The 16,097-nt window shown below is 50.8% G+C and overlaps 1 protein-coding gene across 1 annotated transcript in view; it reads right to left on the bottom strand.

Moving 5' to 3' along the window:
* The window catches only part of PDE6B (phosphodiesterase 6B), a 30,495-nt gene extending 14,640 nt beyond the window's left edge, over nucleotides 1–15,855 (bottom strand). Inside the window, exons 1-3 of the mRNA XM_047799172.1 lie at nucleotides 15,362–15,855; nucleotides 12,813–12,965; nucleotides 12,431–12,520 (exon numbers count right to left, since the gene is read on the bottom strand). Of these exons, the coding sequence (XP_047655128.1) occupies nucleotides 12,431–12,520; nucleotides 12,813–12,965; nucleotides 15,362–15,829 (711 nt within the window). The 5' untranslated portion in view covers nucleotides 15,830–15,855. The remainder of the gene's footprint in view (nucleotides 1–12,430; nucleotides 12,521–12,812; nucleotides 12,966–15,361) is intronic.
* Between the last annotated feature and the right edge of the window lie 242 nt (nucleotides 15,856–16,097).

The following is a 16,097-nucleotide window of genomic DNA, read 5'->3' as shown; positions in this document are numbered from 1 at the left end:
GCTGGATGGACTCTCAGGTCAGCGTGCACCTGTGTAGCCACCACCAGGCCAGGACTTGGAGCATTCCAGCCCCAAGAAGGTGCTCTGCCCCCAGCCAGCACCCCAACTCCTCCTGGCACAGCTGGTCTGACTGTTGAGGTTGAAGGGCTCCAGAAGCTTGTCTAAGTGGCCTCATGCAGCCCCTGTCCGCTGTCACTCTGGGGTGATCCTTCTGGAGCCAGTCTGCTCCTCCCTCCCATCCGGGGCCTTGAACCGCTGTGGATCTTGGTGTCTCAGTGGCGCCCCCAACACTCCGTCTCCCACTCCCCGGTTCTTCTTGGTCCCCGCCCCCACTCGTCACATTAGTTACAGGTCTTCTCAGGCCAGCCCCCACCCTCACCCCCAACTCCAGGCCAAGGAGACCCCCAGGCTGGCTGACACCCTCCAAGTTGTCTGCGGGAGATCAGCAGGCCGGAACCCCCAGTGAGTGGCCTTTAGGGTCAGGGGATGTGGCCAGGCTTTCCTCAGAAGCTAGAAACCCTGATTTTCATGTAAAATCCTGACTTTAAAATATTGGAGGCTTGTTAAATCAAGCTAGCGTCTTGTGCTCCCCATTTCATGCGACTACGACCCCAGGTGATTGCTGGAGCGACTGGGAGTGTGTGGTCAGCCAGGCAGCTGCAGGACTGCCCTTCGTGGATTCATCAGGGGTGTCCTGGCTTAATTTTCCACGATGAAAGTGGTTGAGGGACGACCTGGTGACACTGGAAATGAGGGGCTTCCAATTGCATTTGGGGACAGAAAGTACAGAAGCGCGCACAGCCCCCAGAAGCAGAGGCTGGCCTTGTGAGGCCTAACCTTCTGCTTACACCATGGGAGGGAGGTGTCAGTGCGCCCTGAGGGCAGGGGACCGTTGGGAGACGTGACCCCAGGGAGCTCCCAAGGCTCTTATTTAGTGGCAAGTTCCTGAGAGTTGCTCATTGAATCTTGAGGAATTTTGAGAGTCAGTTGTTAAACACAGTCACCATTCAAGTTAAGTAATGCTGACTTAAAAATCAAGAATATTGTATTAAGTCAAAAGTCATAAATACGCCAACTCGCTTTTCCTCCTTACTTCACTACTCTTGAGGTTTCTGACAGGGAAAGAAGGTCCACAGTCCAGCACGTCTCTTCCCATCCTCCTGCCCAGCGACACCATGGTGGCAACATCACCGATAGAAACTGGCCTGTATTGCCCAGGATGGAGAGGCCAGCCAGCCCCTTTTTGCTGCCTCTGGGCTCACATATCCTGACTTCCTAACGCTTCCCCTGGTTGACATATCAGGAATATGAGACCAGCATTTGAGCCCCTGTGCTCTCTGCGTGGCTTCGTGAAATGGGAGGGTGCCCACGCTGTCCTGGGAGGGCTGTGCACGTGCTCAGGCTTCACACCAGCCAGGGGGTCATGGATGAAAGCATAGCCTGGAAGCAGGGGAGGTCAAAGTCCTTCACCTGTGAGCCTTTCATCTAGCTATTGGTGCAACACACACCATCAGGCAATGGAAATCATAGCTAAAACGGGCCAGTCAGCTTGTTGCGATAGATCAGAGAGAAATTCCAATATCCCAGGGTCAAAACTTTGACTTCCTTACTGTGTCCATGGCTCTGATGCTCTCAGAAATGGATTGATGGGGGCCGCTGAGCCGGAGTCCACGGGGAGAGTGATCAGGACCGACAGTGGCTCTTGACTTGGGGAGGGGCAGCAGCACCTGAGGGGACCTGGGACCCCAACAGCTGCTACGGTTGGGGGAAGAGGGTGTGGGCACCACGCTGAGAACTGCTTTTCTTTCCAGTCAGCTCCTCCCCCACAGCACCAGGAAATGTGGGAATCAGTCTTTGTTTATTTCATTTTCTTTAGGGCTGCAGGTGTGGCACAGGGAGGTTCCCAGGCTAGGGATCGAATCAGAGCTATAGCTGTTGGCCGACACCACAGCCACAGCAACGCGGGATCCGAGCCACGTCCATGACCTACACCACGACTCACAGCAATGCCAGACCCTTAACCCACTGAGAGGCCGGGGATTGAACCTGTGTTCTCATGGACACTACTAGTTGGGTTCATCACTGCTGCGCCACAGTGGGAACGCCAGTCTTTGTTCATTTGAGATTTTTTTCCTTTCGAAAAGAGCTGGGAGGTAGAGCCACGGAGTAATTCGATTTCTTTAAAATGCCGTTCAGAGTTTAAGGTCTCAGAAATGCTTTCTACTGGGATTAGGCAATGTCTGAGTGGAAATCAAAGGGCTTGAATGAGACACGCGTGTCTGTTGTGGGAAGTCCCCTTGAGAAGCCCCACCTACAGCACATCTGCTCGTGCGTGTCGTCTGCGGAGCTACAAACAACAAGTTTCCAGAGAGTCTATGTTTCCTAAGTGTCAGAAATTCATTTGCTGGAACGACGTTGATTGCCTGCTTTAGGTTAGGGTGTAACGGGATGACAGAACAGACACACATCCCCAACTTCTAGAATTCACTTTCTAATGGCGCGGGCAGTGGCTACAACATGAACAAACCAGCCAACCAGATGGCCTGTGACAAAGATATGAGTAAGTGTAGGGGACACAACAGGTGGGCTTGGGTAGGGAATGCAGGGCTGGAGTGCAAGGGGTGCTCTGGTGGGGGCGATCTCACCACAAAGGGGCCACGGGCGTGTGGGACACAAGGGGCCATGGGCGTGTGGGACAGTGCTCTTTGCTGAGGGACCAGCAAATACAAAGGTCCCTGAGGGGAGCATGCCTGGGGCGGAATGGTGGAGTGAAGAGAGCTGAAAGGGGGCAGGGGACTGCAGGGGAGACCCTGAAGGCCACCCAGTGACACAACCTGTTTTCAGAGTATGGCTCTGATTTCCGAGTTGGGGTGGCTGATGAGAGGTGCAGAAGGAAAGGGACCCCAAGGTGGAATGCATGAGGGGGAGCAGAAAAGTGGGAGTATCTGCAGAGGGAGCTCAGGATACGACAGATGAAGAATGAAAAGCCCAGCTTCTTCTGAGATCTGACTTTCCTGGAGGGAACACCCCCCCCCCCCCGCCCCGGGTGAGATCCACTGAGGGAAAGTGTGTGGGGAGGTGGGACCCAGAAAATGCTCCCAGACTTGCCTCCCCAAAGCCTACACCTGGGGCATGTGGGGTTGAATTTGAATCTTGGCCTGAGTCCACCATTTTGGAGCTGCTGATAAGAACTTGGGGAACTGTCCTTATAGCAGCAGTTAAGGGGCCTTGCTGAGAGAAAGGTGGGAGGAAGGAAGCCTCATAGCAAGGGTAGAATGAGAGGCGCTCAGAGACCAACCTGCCCCACCAAGGGAGATGGGCTAGACCTCACCTAGAGAAGAAACATACACAGTGAGAAGAAATAGGGCTGGTACACACACCCCGCCCCACGTTGGACGAAAGGCACGAATACTGCCATCCAAGAAGCTCAGCACACACTGAGCAGGGTGAACTCGGACACCCACAGTGAGAAACAGTATAATCCAGCTGCTGAAAGACAAAGAGTGTCTGGAAAGCCGCAAGAGGAGTGACTCATCACATGCAAGGGATCGTCAGTAAGCTTATCAGTAGATTTCTCACCAGAAACTTTGGGGGCTAGAGGCAGTGGCCTGACGTATTTGAAATGCTAAAAGAAAAAAAAACCCATCAACCAAAAATCCCATATCTGGCAAAACTGTCCTACGAAAGTGAGGGAGAAATGAAGACATTCCCAGAAAAATAAAATTTGAGGGGGGTCATGACCATGAGACCTGCCCTGCAAGAAATGTCCTGTAGGTGAAATGAAAGGACCTTGACATTCTGTGGAGAAATAAAGATCCCAGTAAAGATAAATACATGGGCAATTATGGAAGCTAGAATGACTGTAACAATGAAAACTAGGAGTTCCCGTCGTGGCGCAGTGGTTAACGAATCCGACTAGGAACCATGAGGTTGCGGGTTCGGTCCCTGCCCTTGCTCAGTGGGTTAAGGATCCGGCGTTGCCGTGAGTTGTGGTGTAGGTTGCAGACGCGGCTCAGATCCCGCGTGGCTGTGGCTCTGGCTCTGGCGTGGGCCGGTGGCTACAGCTCCGATTGGACCCCTAGCCTGGGAACCTCCATATGCCGCGGGAGCGCCCAAGAAATGCCAAAGAGACAAAACAAACAAACAAACAAACAAACAAAAACAATGAAAACTATAAAACATTGCCAAAATAAAGACACAAATGCATAGAAAGACATCCTCTGCTCATGAATTGGAAGACTGAGTATTGTTACACTGTCAATACTACCCAAAGTGACCTACAGATTCAAAATGATCCCTATCAAAATCCCAACGATGTTTTTGCAGAAATAGAAAAGTCCATTCTGAAGTTCGTATGGAAGCTCAAGGGATCCTGAGTAGTCAAAACAATCTTGAGCAAGAACGAAGCTGAAAGACACATACGATTTCAAAACACAGCACAAATCTACATTAATCAAAACATGTGATATTGATATAAAGACAGACATAGACCATGCAAAAACTCAGAAGATCCAGAAAATAAATCCTGGTGTACATGGCCAAATGACTTTTGACAAAGAGTGTCAAGAACATTCAGTGGGGAAAGGACAGTCTTTTCAAGAAGTTGTGCTGAGAAAACTGGATATCCCCATGCAAAAGATTGAAGCTAGAGGAGTTCCTGTTGTGGTGCAGTGGGTTAAGTATCTGGTGCGCTCTCTGCAGCAGTGTGGGTTTGACTCCTAGCCTGGCACAGGGGGTTAAGGATCTGGCTTTGCTGCAGCTGTGTGTAGGCTGCAGCTGCTGCTCAGATTGAGTCTCTGGCTTGGGAACTTCCATAGGCATGAGTGCAGCCGAAAAAAGAGTGAAATTAGATCATTACCTCACATCATAAACAAAAATAATTCAAAATGGATCAAGACCTAAATGTAAGACCTTAAGTTATGAATTTAAAAGAAAACTCAGAGGACAAGCTTCATGGCACTGGGTTTGGCAGTGATTGCTTGGGTATGATATCAACAACAACATCAACAACAACAACAAATGGGTAAATTGGACTTTCTGAAAATTAGGAAATTGTGAATCAAAGGACACCATCATCAGAGTGAAAAGGTGATACACAATGGGAGAAAAAAATATTTGCAAATCATACATTTGATAAGGGATTAATACCTAGATTATGTAGAGAACTCCTAAAACTCAGACACCACCACCACCACAACAAAACCAAAGAGCCAAATTAAAAATGAGCAAAGAACGTGAATAGACATTTCTCCAAAGAAGATATACAAATGGCCAATAAGCATATGAAGAGATGGCCAATATCACTAATCATTAGGGGAATGCAAATCAAAACTACAATCACGGAGTTCTCGTTGTGGCTCAGCGGTTAACAAACCTGACTGGCACCCACGAGGATGCAGGTTTGATCCCTGGCCTTGCTCGGTGGTTAAGGATCTGGTATTGCTGTGAACTGTGGTGTAGGTCACAGACGTGGCTCGGATCCTGCATTGCTGTGGCTGTGGCATAGGCCAGCAGCTGCAGCTCAGATATGACCCCTAGCCTGGGCACCTCCAAATGCCATGAGTACAGCCCTAAAAAGACAAAAGACAAAAAAAAAGAAAAAAAACCAAAACAAAACAATACAACTACAATCAGAACTAACTAACGCCTGTCAGGGTGGCTACTGTTGAAAACAAACCAAAACGAGAGTTCCCTGGTGGCCTAGTGGTTAAGGATTCCGTGTTGTCACTGCCATGGCTTGGGGTTTGATTCCTGGCCCAGGAACTTCCACATGCTATGGGCATGGCAAAAAAAGAAAAAAGAAAAAAAAAAAAAGAAAGAAAGAAAGAAAGAAAGAAGAAGAAAAAAAAAAACCCAGAAAACAAGTGTTGGCAAGGATGTGGGGAAATTGGGACCTCCTGTGCACTGTTTGTGGGAATGTAAAATGGTGCAGACACTCTGGAAAACAGTGTGGACTTTCTTCAAGAAATTAAACAGAACTACCATACGAGCCAGCAATTCCACTTCTGAGCATACACTCAAAAGAATTGAAAGCAGGGTTTCAAAGAGATATTTGTACCCCCATGTTCACAGTAACATTGTTCACAATGGGTAAGATGTGAAAACACAGATGTTCATAAGCAGTTGAATGGATAAGCAAAATGTGGTCTGTACATAGAGTGGAATACTATTCAGCCTGAAAAAGGAAGCAAATTCTGTTATATGCTGCAACATGGACGAACCTTGAGAACATTATGCTCAGTGACATGAGCTGGTGACAAAAGGCACATAATGTATGATTCCACTTATGTGTGGCACTTAGAGTAGTTAAAATGATAGAAGCAGAAAGTAGAATGTGGTTTCCAGGGACTGGGCTGGGGGGCTGGGGAGTTAGTGTTTAATGGGGAAAGAGTTCCAATTTGGGAAGCCGTGTGGCGTTCTAGAGGTGGATGGTGGTGGTGGTTGCAATGTGAATGTACTTACTACCACTGAGCTGCAGATGAAAAATGGTTAAGACAGGACATTTTTGTTATGTGTACTTTACCACATGGAAACAATGAGGGGGTGGGGAGTAAAGGGATGGAGTAAAGGGATGCCATGCTAATAGCAATAAAAAAAAAGCTGGAGAGGAGTTCCCATAGTGGTGCATTAGAAATGAATCTGATTAGGAACCATGAGGTTTCGTGTTCAATCCCTGACTTCGCTCAGTGGGTTAAGGATCTGGCATTGCTGTGAGCTGTGGTGTAGGTTGCAGACGTGGCTCAGATCTGGCGTTGCTACAGCTGTGGCGTAGGCCAGCAGCTGTAGCTCTGATTGGACCCCTAGCCTGGGAACCACCATATGCCGTGGGTGTGGCCCTAAAAAGCAAAAAAATAAAAAATTAAAAAAAAAGCTGGAGAGTAGCTGTATTAATTTTTATACAAAGCTGAATTTAGAAGAAGAAAAATTTTCAGGGGTAAGGAGGGACATCACCTAATGATAAAGGGGTCATTTCTCCAAGAAGATGTAACAATCCCTGTGTAAGCACCCAACAGCAGAGCATCAAATGGCATAAAGCGAAAACTAATAGCACTGCAAGAAGCAGTAGATAAATCCACGAATACGGTTGGAGACTTCAACTTCTTTCAGTTAATTGGTAGATCCAGCAGGCAGAAAGCAACTAAGAAAAGAGTTGAACCAAACAGGACTGGATATAATGAATATCTACAGACCACTCCATCCAACAACAGGACCATAGGTATTCTTCTCAAGGTCACATGGCACATTTACCAAGATAGACCGTATTCTGGGACACAAAACACATCTTATCGCATTTAAAAGAATTAAAATTATAAAGAATGTATTGTCACACCACAGGGCAATAAACTAGAAATCATTAACAGAAAGATAGTTGGAAAATTCCAAAATAGGTTAAACGATACACTTCGATTTAATACATGGGTCAAAGAAGGCTCAAGAGAAATTTCTAAAGATTTTGAACTAAACGAAAGTGAAAATACAACTTAACAAAATTTGTGGGATACAATGAAAGCAGGGCTCGGAGGGAAGTTTAAAGCAACGGTTGCCTGTATGAGAAAAGAAAGCCAATGAGGTAACCCCAGGAAACTAGAAAAAGAAGAGTAGTTTAAGACTCAAGCAAGCAGAAGAAAATAAGTAAGTAATAAATATTAAAACAACTCCATGCCCTAGATTTGATAATCTAGATTAAATAGCTTAGATTAAATGAACATTTCAATGCCTTGAAAGACACAAACTACCAACACCCACACAAGGAGAAATAGGATAATCTGAACATATTTGTAAGAATTAAAGACATTGGATGGATAATTAATAATCTTCCAAAAAGAAAGCACCAGTCCCTCTTGGATTCACTGGTGAAATCTACAAGACATTTTGGGGAAGAAATTACACCAATTCCCTACAATCTTCTCCAGGAAAGGGAAGCAGAAGGAAGACCTCTTAACCTATTCTATGAGGCCAGCATTACCTTAATAACAAACCCAAATAAAGACATTATAAGCAAGAAAAACTGCAGGCCAAAATCTCTCATGAACATAGGAGTGAATATTCTTATCAAAATATTAGCAAAACCAATCCAATAGTATAGGAAAATAATTATAATCCATGACCAAGTGAGGTTTATCCCTGGTGTGCAAAAATCAGTATCAAAAAAATCAGTTAGTACACTCCGCCACATCACCAGGCTAAAGAAATAAAAAATAACATGATTGAATCAATTGATGGAAAAAATATTTGACAAAATCCCACATTCATTCAGAACGAAAGCTCTAAGCAAAGTGGAAGTAGAGGGGAGCTTGCTCAGGTAGATACAAGTTCTACAAAAACCCTGCTGTGAACATCATACCTGATGGTGAGAATCAGGCTCTTTCCTCTAATTCTGGGAACAAGGCAGGGGTGCACCTCTCACGTCACACTGGAAACCCTGGCATGTGCAGTAAGACGAGGGGAGGAAGGGATAAAACCATCTTTGCAGATGCCATGATTGTCTATGTGAAAATACCAAGGAATCAGTTTTTAAAACTTTCTGGAACTAAGGTTGCGGGGTACAAGGCTGACATACAAGTTAGTTGCCTTCCTTCATCGGCAGCGAACCATTGGAACTTGAAATCAAGAGCACAACACCACTTGCATTAGCATAAAGATTAAATACTTAGGTACACATTAACAAGTATGTACCGAGTCTGTATGCAAAAATGACAAAACTCTGAAGAAATCAGAGACGATCTAAATACATGGGAAGACGTTCTCAACACAAAATTAGAAATCCCTTATTGTTAAGATACCAGTTCTTCCCAACTTGATGTATAGATTTAATCCAGGATCAATTAAGATGTCAGTAAGCTATTTTGTGCATATGGACAAACTGACTTTAAAGTTTATTTGGAAAGGCAAAAACCCACAAAATAGCCAGCACGACACTGCAGGAAACAAAAGGTTGGAGGATTGATATTTTCAAGTTTAAGACTATAAAGCCGTAGTGATCTGACTGTAGAGTATTGTTGAGAAAATAGGCACATGGCTCAATGGAAAGGGTGGAGAGCACAGAAACTCTCACACAAATACCGTCAACTGCAGTTTGACAAAGGAATGTGGAAATTCAGCAGAGAAAGCTGGGTCTCCTCACTAACTGCTGCTGGAACAACTGGACGTCATATGCAAAAAAAAAAAAAGAAAAAAAAAGTGTGTGGAGATGCAGACCTCACACCTTTCACAAGATTAACTAATAGACCTGATTGTAAATTGCAAAACCATAAAATCGCTAGAAGATGACATAGGAAAAAATCTGGATGACTTTGGGTTGGTGAGGAGTTTTAAGATACAACACCCATGAAGGAAAAAATGTATTAAATAAGTTTATCCAAATTTAAAACTTCTGTTTTTCCAAATGCATTGTTAAGAGAATGCAAAGACAAACTACACCCTTGGGGACAATATTCACAAAATACGTACCTGATAAAGGACTTAAACCCCAATCTTACCCAAAAAACAAAAAACTTTAAACAATAAGAAAACAGACAAGCTGATTTTTAAGTGGGCGAAAGATCTGAACAGACACCTCAACAAAGAGTAAAATAGACAAACGGAAAATAAGTACATGAAAAGATGCTCAGCATCATTTGTCATTAAGAGTTATAAATTAAAACAATAGTAAGAAACGCCTATTAGAATGGCTAAAATCTAAATGACTGACAATAACGAAAGCCGACAAGGATGCAGAGCCAAGGGAATTTTCACTCGTCGTTGGTGGGAATGTGGGATGGTACAGCCGCTTCTTGGCAGTTTCCCACAAAGTGAAACACAGTTATACCATATCATCCAGCAATCACATTGTCCAGCAATTACTCTCCTGGGTATTTATTCAACTGAACTGAAACCTTGTGCCCCCTACAAAAACCTGCATACAAAAGTTTACAGCATTTTTCTTAATAATTGCCCCAAACTGGAAATAATCAAAGTGTCCTTCCATAGGTGAATGGATAATAAACTCTGATAATCTAGACATTGGAATATTATTTATCAGTAAGAAGAAATGGGCTACCAAGTCATGAAAAGACAGGGAGGAATCCTAAATGCATGTTTCAAAGTGAAAGAAACCAGTCTTCAAAGGCCCCACGATGCAGGGTTCAAGTACAAAAAACTCTGCAAAAGGCAAAACTATGGAGACAGGGGAAAGGTCAGGGGCGGTCGGGGTGGGCAGAGGGGGCTGCGAAGGGTAAATAGGTGCAGCAAGGGTTTTTTTTTAGGATGGTGAGTTGATCCTTTATGACGGCTGTAAAGGTGGATACATGCCAGCATGCATTTGTCAAGACCTTTAGAAATGTACAGCACAAAGAATGTACCGTGATATCTGGAAATAAAACAATCATTTAGTAGGTCCAAGGATTTTAGGAAAGAATGCAGACTGTGATGAGAAAGCACAAGAAACCTCCTCAAGGAAGGGGATGGAACAAGACTCTGACCTCAGTGTTTTTGGAAATGAACGGAGTCTGCGAGAGGGAAGATAAAGAACCACACGCACCTTCATGCTCCAGCCATGAACTTGTTTCCTGTGGGTCACAGGGTACAATTGTGACCCTGCTGTGCACATGCACTGGATGGACCATGAGCTAGATGGACAGCAGCAGAAGGGACAAGTGGCGGGAGGGTGAGGAGGCCAGAACGAGCTGCGCGAGGATCAGCAAGAGCTCGGTCTTAATCTGGATATGGATGGTGACACGCAGAAATAGGTACAGACGTGCGTATGCAGGCGCTGGTACACACACACACATGCACGTGTACACACACACACACACACACACACACGTCTCCTTGCTCCGTTAGCTGAGAGGGCCTAGAAGCTACAACACTCTAAGCCAAGACCACCCTAAGGCCCAGGCCTCTGTTGCCAAGACGACCTCCAGCAAAAGGAACCAGGGCTCCTCGGGGAATGGGCAGGAAACAGACCACTGAGACAGGAGCGTCTAATAGTCTGGGGAGTGAGGTGGTACGGAGCCCCCACACCAAGACGTCTGCCCCCCCACCGGCCAAACACCAACGACCCAGAGCGATGGGGTGGACAGGGCAGTCAGAGGGCACAGGAGCCGCGGAGGAAACACCTCGAACAGGGACATTGGTAAAGCCGCGCTGGGTCACAGCTTAGAGCAGAAAACCCCCTGTGTCCAGACTGATAGACAAAGTGTAACAGTGTCATAATAACCCTTCCGTGCAGCCCCGCCCCCACAGTGCGGGGGCTCACGGTCCACCTGGTGGCCTTTCTAAAGGCACCTCAGCCCTCAGTGGACCCCGCCTGGCCCTGAGCCCTGCTTGGCCACCTGGAGACCCAGCTCTCAGCCTCACGCTGCAGTCCACCTGGCTGATGCTTCAGCTCCTCCATGGCCTCAGGCTCGGCCCAGGGCACCCCCTCATGCCCCTGTCCCCCAGGGGCATCCTACCGCCCCTCTGCCCTGGCCATGGAGGGGGACAGGCCATGCTCCCAGCCCCGCATGGCCCCGGCCCACAGGAGGTCTTATCACAGGGTCCTATCGAGGGGCCTGCCTGTGGCCAGGGGGACCTCAAGGGGCTTGGGTTGTCCTCACACGCCTGCCCAGACTGCTCGTCTCCCAGCCCCCACCACCCAGCCTTTCTCTCCAGACACTGAGATGAGCACAGGAACCGCTCATCACTTTAAACAGGTTTACAGCAGGTGACCGGGATGCAGACAGCATTTGCAGGCCGGGCGGAGAGTAGAGACGGTGCAGAGGGACCAGGCTACCCTCAGAGCCCTGAGGCTGAGCCCAAGGCCTCGCTTTGTACTGCTTTCCCAGCCACAGGCCCAGAGCGACGGGAGCTCCCTCCCAGCACCACTCACTGTTTCTCCAAGACTCCTGTGGGTGGGGACACAGAGGCGGGAGGACATGGAGGGGACCTAGCCCCGAGTGCCCCACCAGCTCTGCACCGACTCCCACAACCAAGGTCCACCCGGCTTGTATTGGGCCCTGTGCCTTCTTGCTCAGGGGGAGAGCAGATTCCAGGCCTAGAAGTGGTCATTCTCCTGCATAGCCAGAGGCAGAACCCGCCTGGGCTCTGCTGAGGGGTGGTGGGGGCTTCTGACCCTGCTGTCCATTCATAAGTCATCGCTGCTCCTTCCAAAGAAGGTTGAGGCAGCTTCTAATGAGGCGCGGTGACCCCAGCATCTGCAGGTGCTCATACCGATTGGGCTGGAGGGGGAGGGGGACCCAGCCTCCAGCGGTCCTGGCTCCCCTGCCGCAGCTTGGCACACTCATAGCTCCACACTCACAACCATAGGAGCTCCAGAGCCCGAGCCCAAGCCCTCGCTGGGTGCCCAGGTGCGCACGGCACCCTGTGTTTTTGGCCAGAGAGGCACACTCAGATGGAGACAGGCTTGGCTCTGAGCTCGGCGGCTCGAAGGGCCCGGAGCTCGTGCAGGTACCTGGCCTCGGCGCGTCTCGCAGTTGTAGAGGTAGTTCAAGTGGTAGATCTTCAGGTTCAAGGTGCCGAAGTTCAGATACTTCAGGAAAACCTGAAACAGCCATTTTAACAACAGGACTTAAAACCTTGGTTTTCAAATGAGTGCCCAGGTGCACCCAGAGGAGGGGCCACACACGCAGCACGGACCTCAGCGTGCAGCCACGGACTTGCACACACAGGCCCACGTGCACGGGGATGTGCAGATGCACAGAGGCACCCCCACGGCCAAGCTGAGGAGAGGTGTACACGTGCAGACATTGCCTGCCAGGCGCCCACCCTGCCAGGCACAGGACTGTGAAGGGGACAGACAGGCACGTGTGCCCAGAGGGCAGCCTGACACTCACATCTTCGTCTTCACTTGTGAAACACGGGCCGTTGAGCTTGTTCACAGCCATGATCACAGCCACGACATCTTTGCCGTTCATGACAGGTGTGGCCAGGAGATTCCTTGTCACGTAGTCGGTCAGTTCATCAGCAAAGGAGCTGAAGTGGGGACACTGAGAGGCAAGGGGAGAGAAGGGAGAGGCCATTGTTCTGTGGCCCGGGGTCAAGGCTAAGCTGTCCTGGCCAGTGCTGAGACCCAGGTGGCCAGGCCTGGGGTATTGGCAGCCCGGGAAGCACAGGAGGATGTGACCAACGGCTTGTCCTTGGGGCCACAGCCCGGCTCAGTCCCTATCCCCCTGTCTCGGAGCCAGTGGTCCCCAGCTCTCAACCCGCAGGCTCTGCAGGGTCCTTGCAGGCACCTCTCCACCCTGCACTCCACCTGAGCTGTGGGCAGGCCTAGATGCTCCCATGTCTGCTGCATCTGGCCCAGCTGGACTTTAAGATGCCTCTTGAGCCTATCCAGCCCACCTGTCCCCAGGCCCCTGCTAGTCCAGGCTGCTGTCTCCTGCCATCTCCTCCTGCCATCTCGGCCCAGTTCCCATACCTGGGGACCTATCTGCCAGCCCCAGGCAGTCTTTTGGGACCATGCTCCGGTTGGCATCTGCTCTGTGGGTCTTCTTGCTCCCGCGATGGGACCGTGTCCCCTCTGGCTCCAAGAGCAGCTCCCACTGGCCTTAGAGCTGCTCTCCTGGACCTTTCCTTGTCAGAGACTGGTGGAAGGGCCTCTGGGTCTGTTTCCACAGGGACCAGACCATCTCAGCTTTGTTTTGGTCCAGAGTTACCAGCCTCAGGCCCATTGCACCCCGAACCTCACTCCCAGAAGCACCTGCCTTGTGTCCCCATTCCAAGGATGGGCATCCACCCACATCCTGACCAGAGGGCCCTGGCCCTGGTGCCTCCCTCCCTCTCAGACCAGTGGGTCTCTAGGTCCTGTGGTGTCTCTAAAGAGGCCCAACTCTCCGTTTCCACTGCCCTGGTGACAGTAGCATCCCTGGGCCTGACTTGTGCTCGACATGGCTTGCCAAGTCCTGCTCCCTCCTCCCTCAGCCTGGCTCCTGGAAGGTTCCCCACCCGGCCCCCACCACCCTCAACAGGGTCTAGACGCCTTGGTGACATGCCAGACCCTCACGACCTGGTGTCTCAGAGGTCACCGCACAGCTAGGTGCCCACCCTGAGCCTTACAAGACCCCTTGTCTGGAGGAGGGGCAGGTCGGCCCTGCAGTCTCCCCCGCCGCCACTGCTGTCCGCCTCGGCCTTCCCTCTGTAAAGTGACCCCTGGACTTCATGACATACATATTGAAAAGGCGCCCCCCCCCCCCTTTTTTTTTTTGACTTGGCTGTTGCACTGCAGCTGAGATAAACAAGACCCGGCTGGTCCCAAGGGCTGAGTCTGGTGCCATGGCCCTGCCCCAGGAAGAAGGCGTCCAGCCTGCTGGGCAGGTGGGGAGACAAAGGGGCTGGAAGAGAAGCAGAGCCCTGGGTCGGGGCACAGGAGACTTGAATCAGACCTTCAGAGACACCATAGCACGGGGGTGAGGCAGCCGAGGTGCCCAGGACGCAGGGGCAAGATGTCATACGGCAGAGGGAGGCGCTCAGTGTAGGCCCCCAGCTCCAGCCCAGCTTTTTTCCTGGTAATTCATGCTCCTGAGCCACAGGTGTCCCACTTCCTAAAAAGGAAGTGAGGGTGGAGGTAATCCCAGAGATTACAATATTCAGGTCGCCAGACCCAGGCTTGTTTGAGCAGATAAGTTTAAGAGGATTGGAGCTGCTGTGCCAGGGGTCTGGGGGTCTGTCCACAGTCCCTTTTCTACAGGAATGAGGGCACAGTGGCTGTTTTGGCAGAGGCCTGTCCCGGCAGGTGACTTTCTAGACCCCTTCACAGCAGGTGGAGGAGGCCGATCCAGCTCATGGTACCGGCTTCCGTCTTCCAGACCCTGGACCCTCTCCCAGGAGGGGCTGGGAGGGGGGCGGGAAGGCCCCCAGCTCTTCCCGCCCACTGCAGCCTCCTCTCGGAGCCCCTGCCCCTCACACAAGTCCAACAGTCATCGTCCTCCAGCTAGACCCACCCACCCTGGGGCACTGCACCTCCCAGCACCCCCTGCCCCACACCCAGGAACGTCAGCCAGAACACGTCCTCCTGAAGCTCTTGGCTGAAGGCACTGCTGTCCACTCTGGACCAGCTTCTCCCGACCCAAGTTCGGGGGGCAGTGAGCAGCATGACCTCCCACGAGATGGTGAACTTAGGGCTCCGGGGTCCACCCCCTTTCTGGGCCTCCCACCAGCCCCTGCTCACACCCCTCCCTCCACAAACTCCAGTCCAGGGAGCTGTGGGTGGAGGGGGCAGTGGGGCCTGCCCAGGCCACACACCCAGCCACCTCAGGGCCTCCCTCCTTCCTGGGCGCTCCGGCCTGGCACCGCCCCCTCCCAGGCTGCCTTCTGGAAACCCGAGGGTCCCCACACAGTGGAGGCTGACCCTCCCTCGCCAAGCCCCGTGCGGCCCGGCACCCACCTCCCTCACGTCCTCGACGTTCACCGTCTTCTTGGTCTGAGCCACGTGGCCCACGACCCCGACGTCCAGTGGGAAGACGATCTCCGAGTCCGCAGGCACCAGGCAGTCCTCTAGGACGCTGTCGGGCTGCACGCTGAAGAGGCGTGTGGCGAGCTCGGCCGTGCCGTTGCGCTGCCGGTACATGAAGAGGCTGCAGCGGTCGGCCTGCAGGATGGAGCAGAGCCGGCGCAGGAGCTTGAAGACCACGCGCTCCATGTTCACGCTCTCCTGCATGTCCTGCACCAGCTCGAAGAGGGCTGCGCTCTCCTCCACCTGGCACAGCTCTCGGAAGCTGGCACCGCCCTCTGGGCACCTGTCCTCACAGGCGCTGGCCACATTCTCGGGGCTCAGCTTCTTTCCAAAGTACTGGTCCGCGAAGCTGGGGTTCTGGTCCAGGAACTCCTGCACCTGCTCCTCGTTGAGGCTCATGGTGTCTGACTGTCTGTCCCGGAGAAGCCACCAGTCCCCAGCGCCCGGGGACCTCCAGCAAACACTGTCATCAGCAAAGCCTTTCTTAGTGCCGATTACCACACCAGCTGACTCGCCCACGCCTGCCCTCCCTCGCCGTAGGTCCCAGACTGCCCTCTTCCTGGGAAAATCAGAGTCCCTGGAATGGGGGCCACCAGGTACAGTTCAAGGCCTTCTGCCTAAGGCAGGGGTCCTGGGCGGTGGGGACAGGCCTTCACACCCAACCCCG

This window comes from Phacochoerus africanus, chromosome 10 (assembly GCF_016906955.1).
Source record: "Phacochoerus africanus isolate WHEZ1 chromosome 10, ROS_Pafr_v1, whole genome shotgun sequence".
Taxonomy (NCBI): Eukaryota; Metazoa; Chordata; class Mammalia; order Artiodactyla; family Suidae; genus Phacochoerus; species Phacochoerus africanus.
Note: the sequence above shows the minus strand (reverse complement) of the source record. Positions and strands in the feature narration are given on the sequence as shown.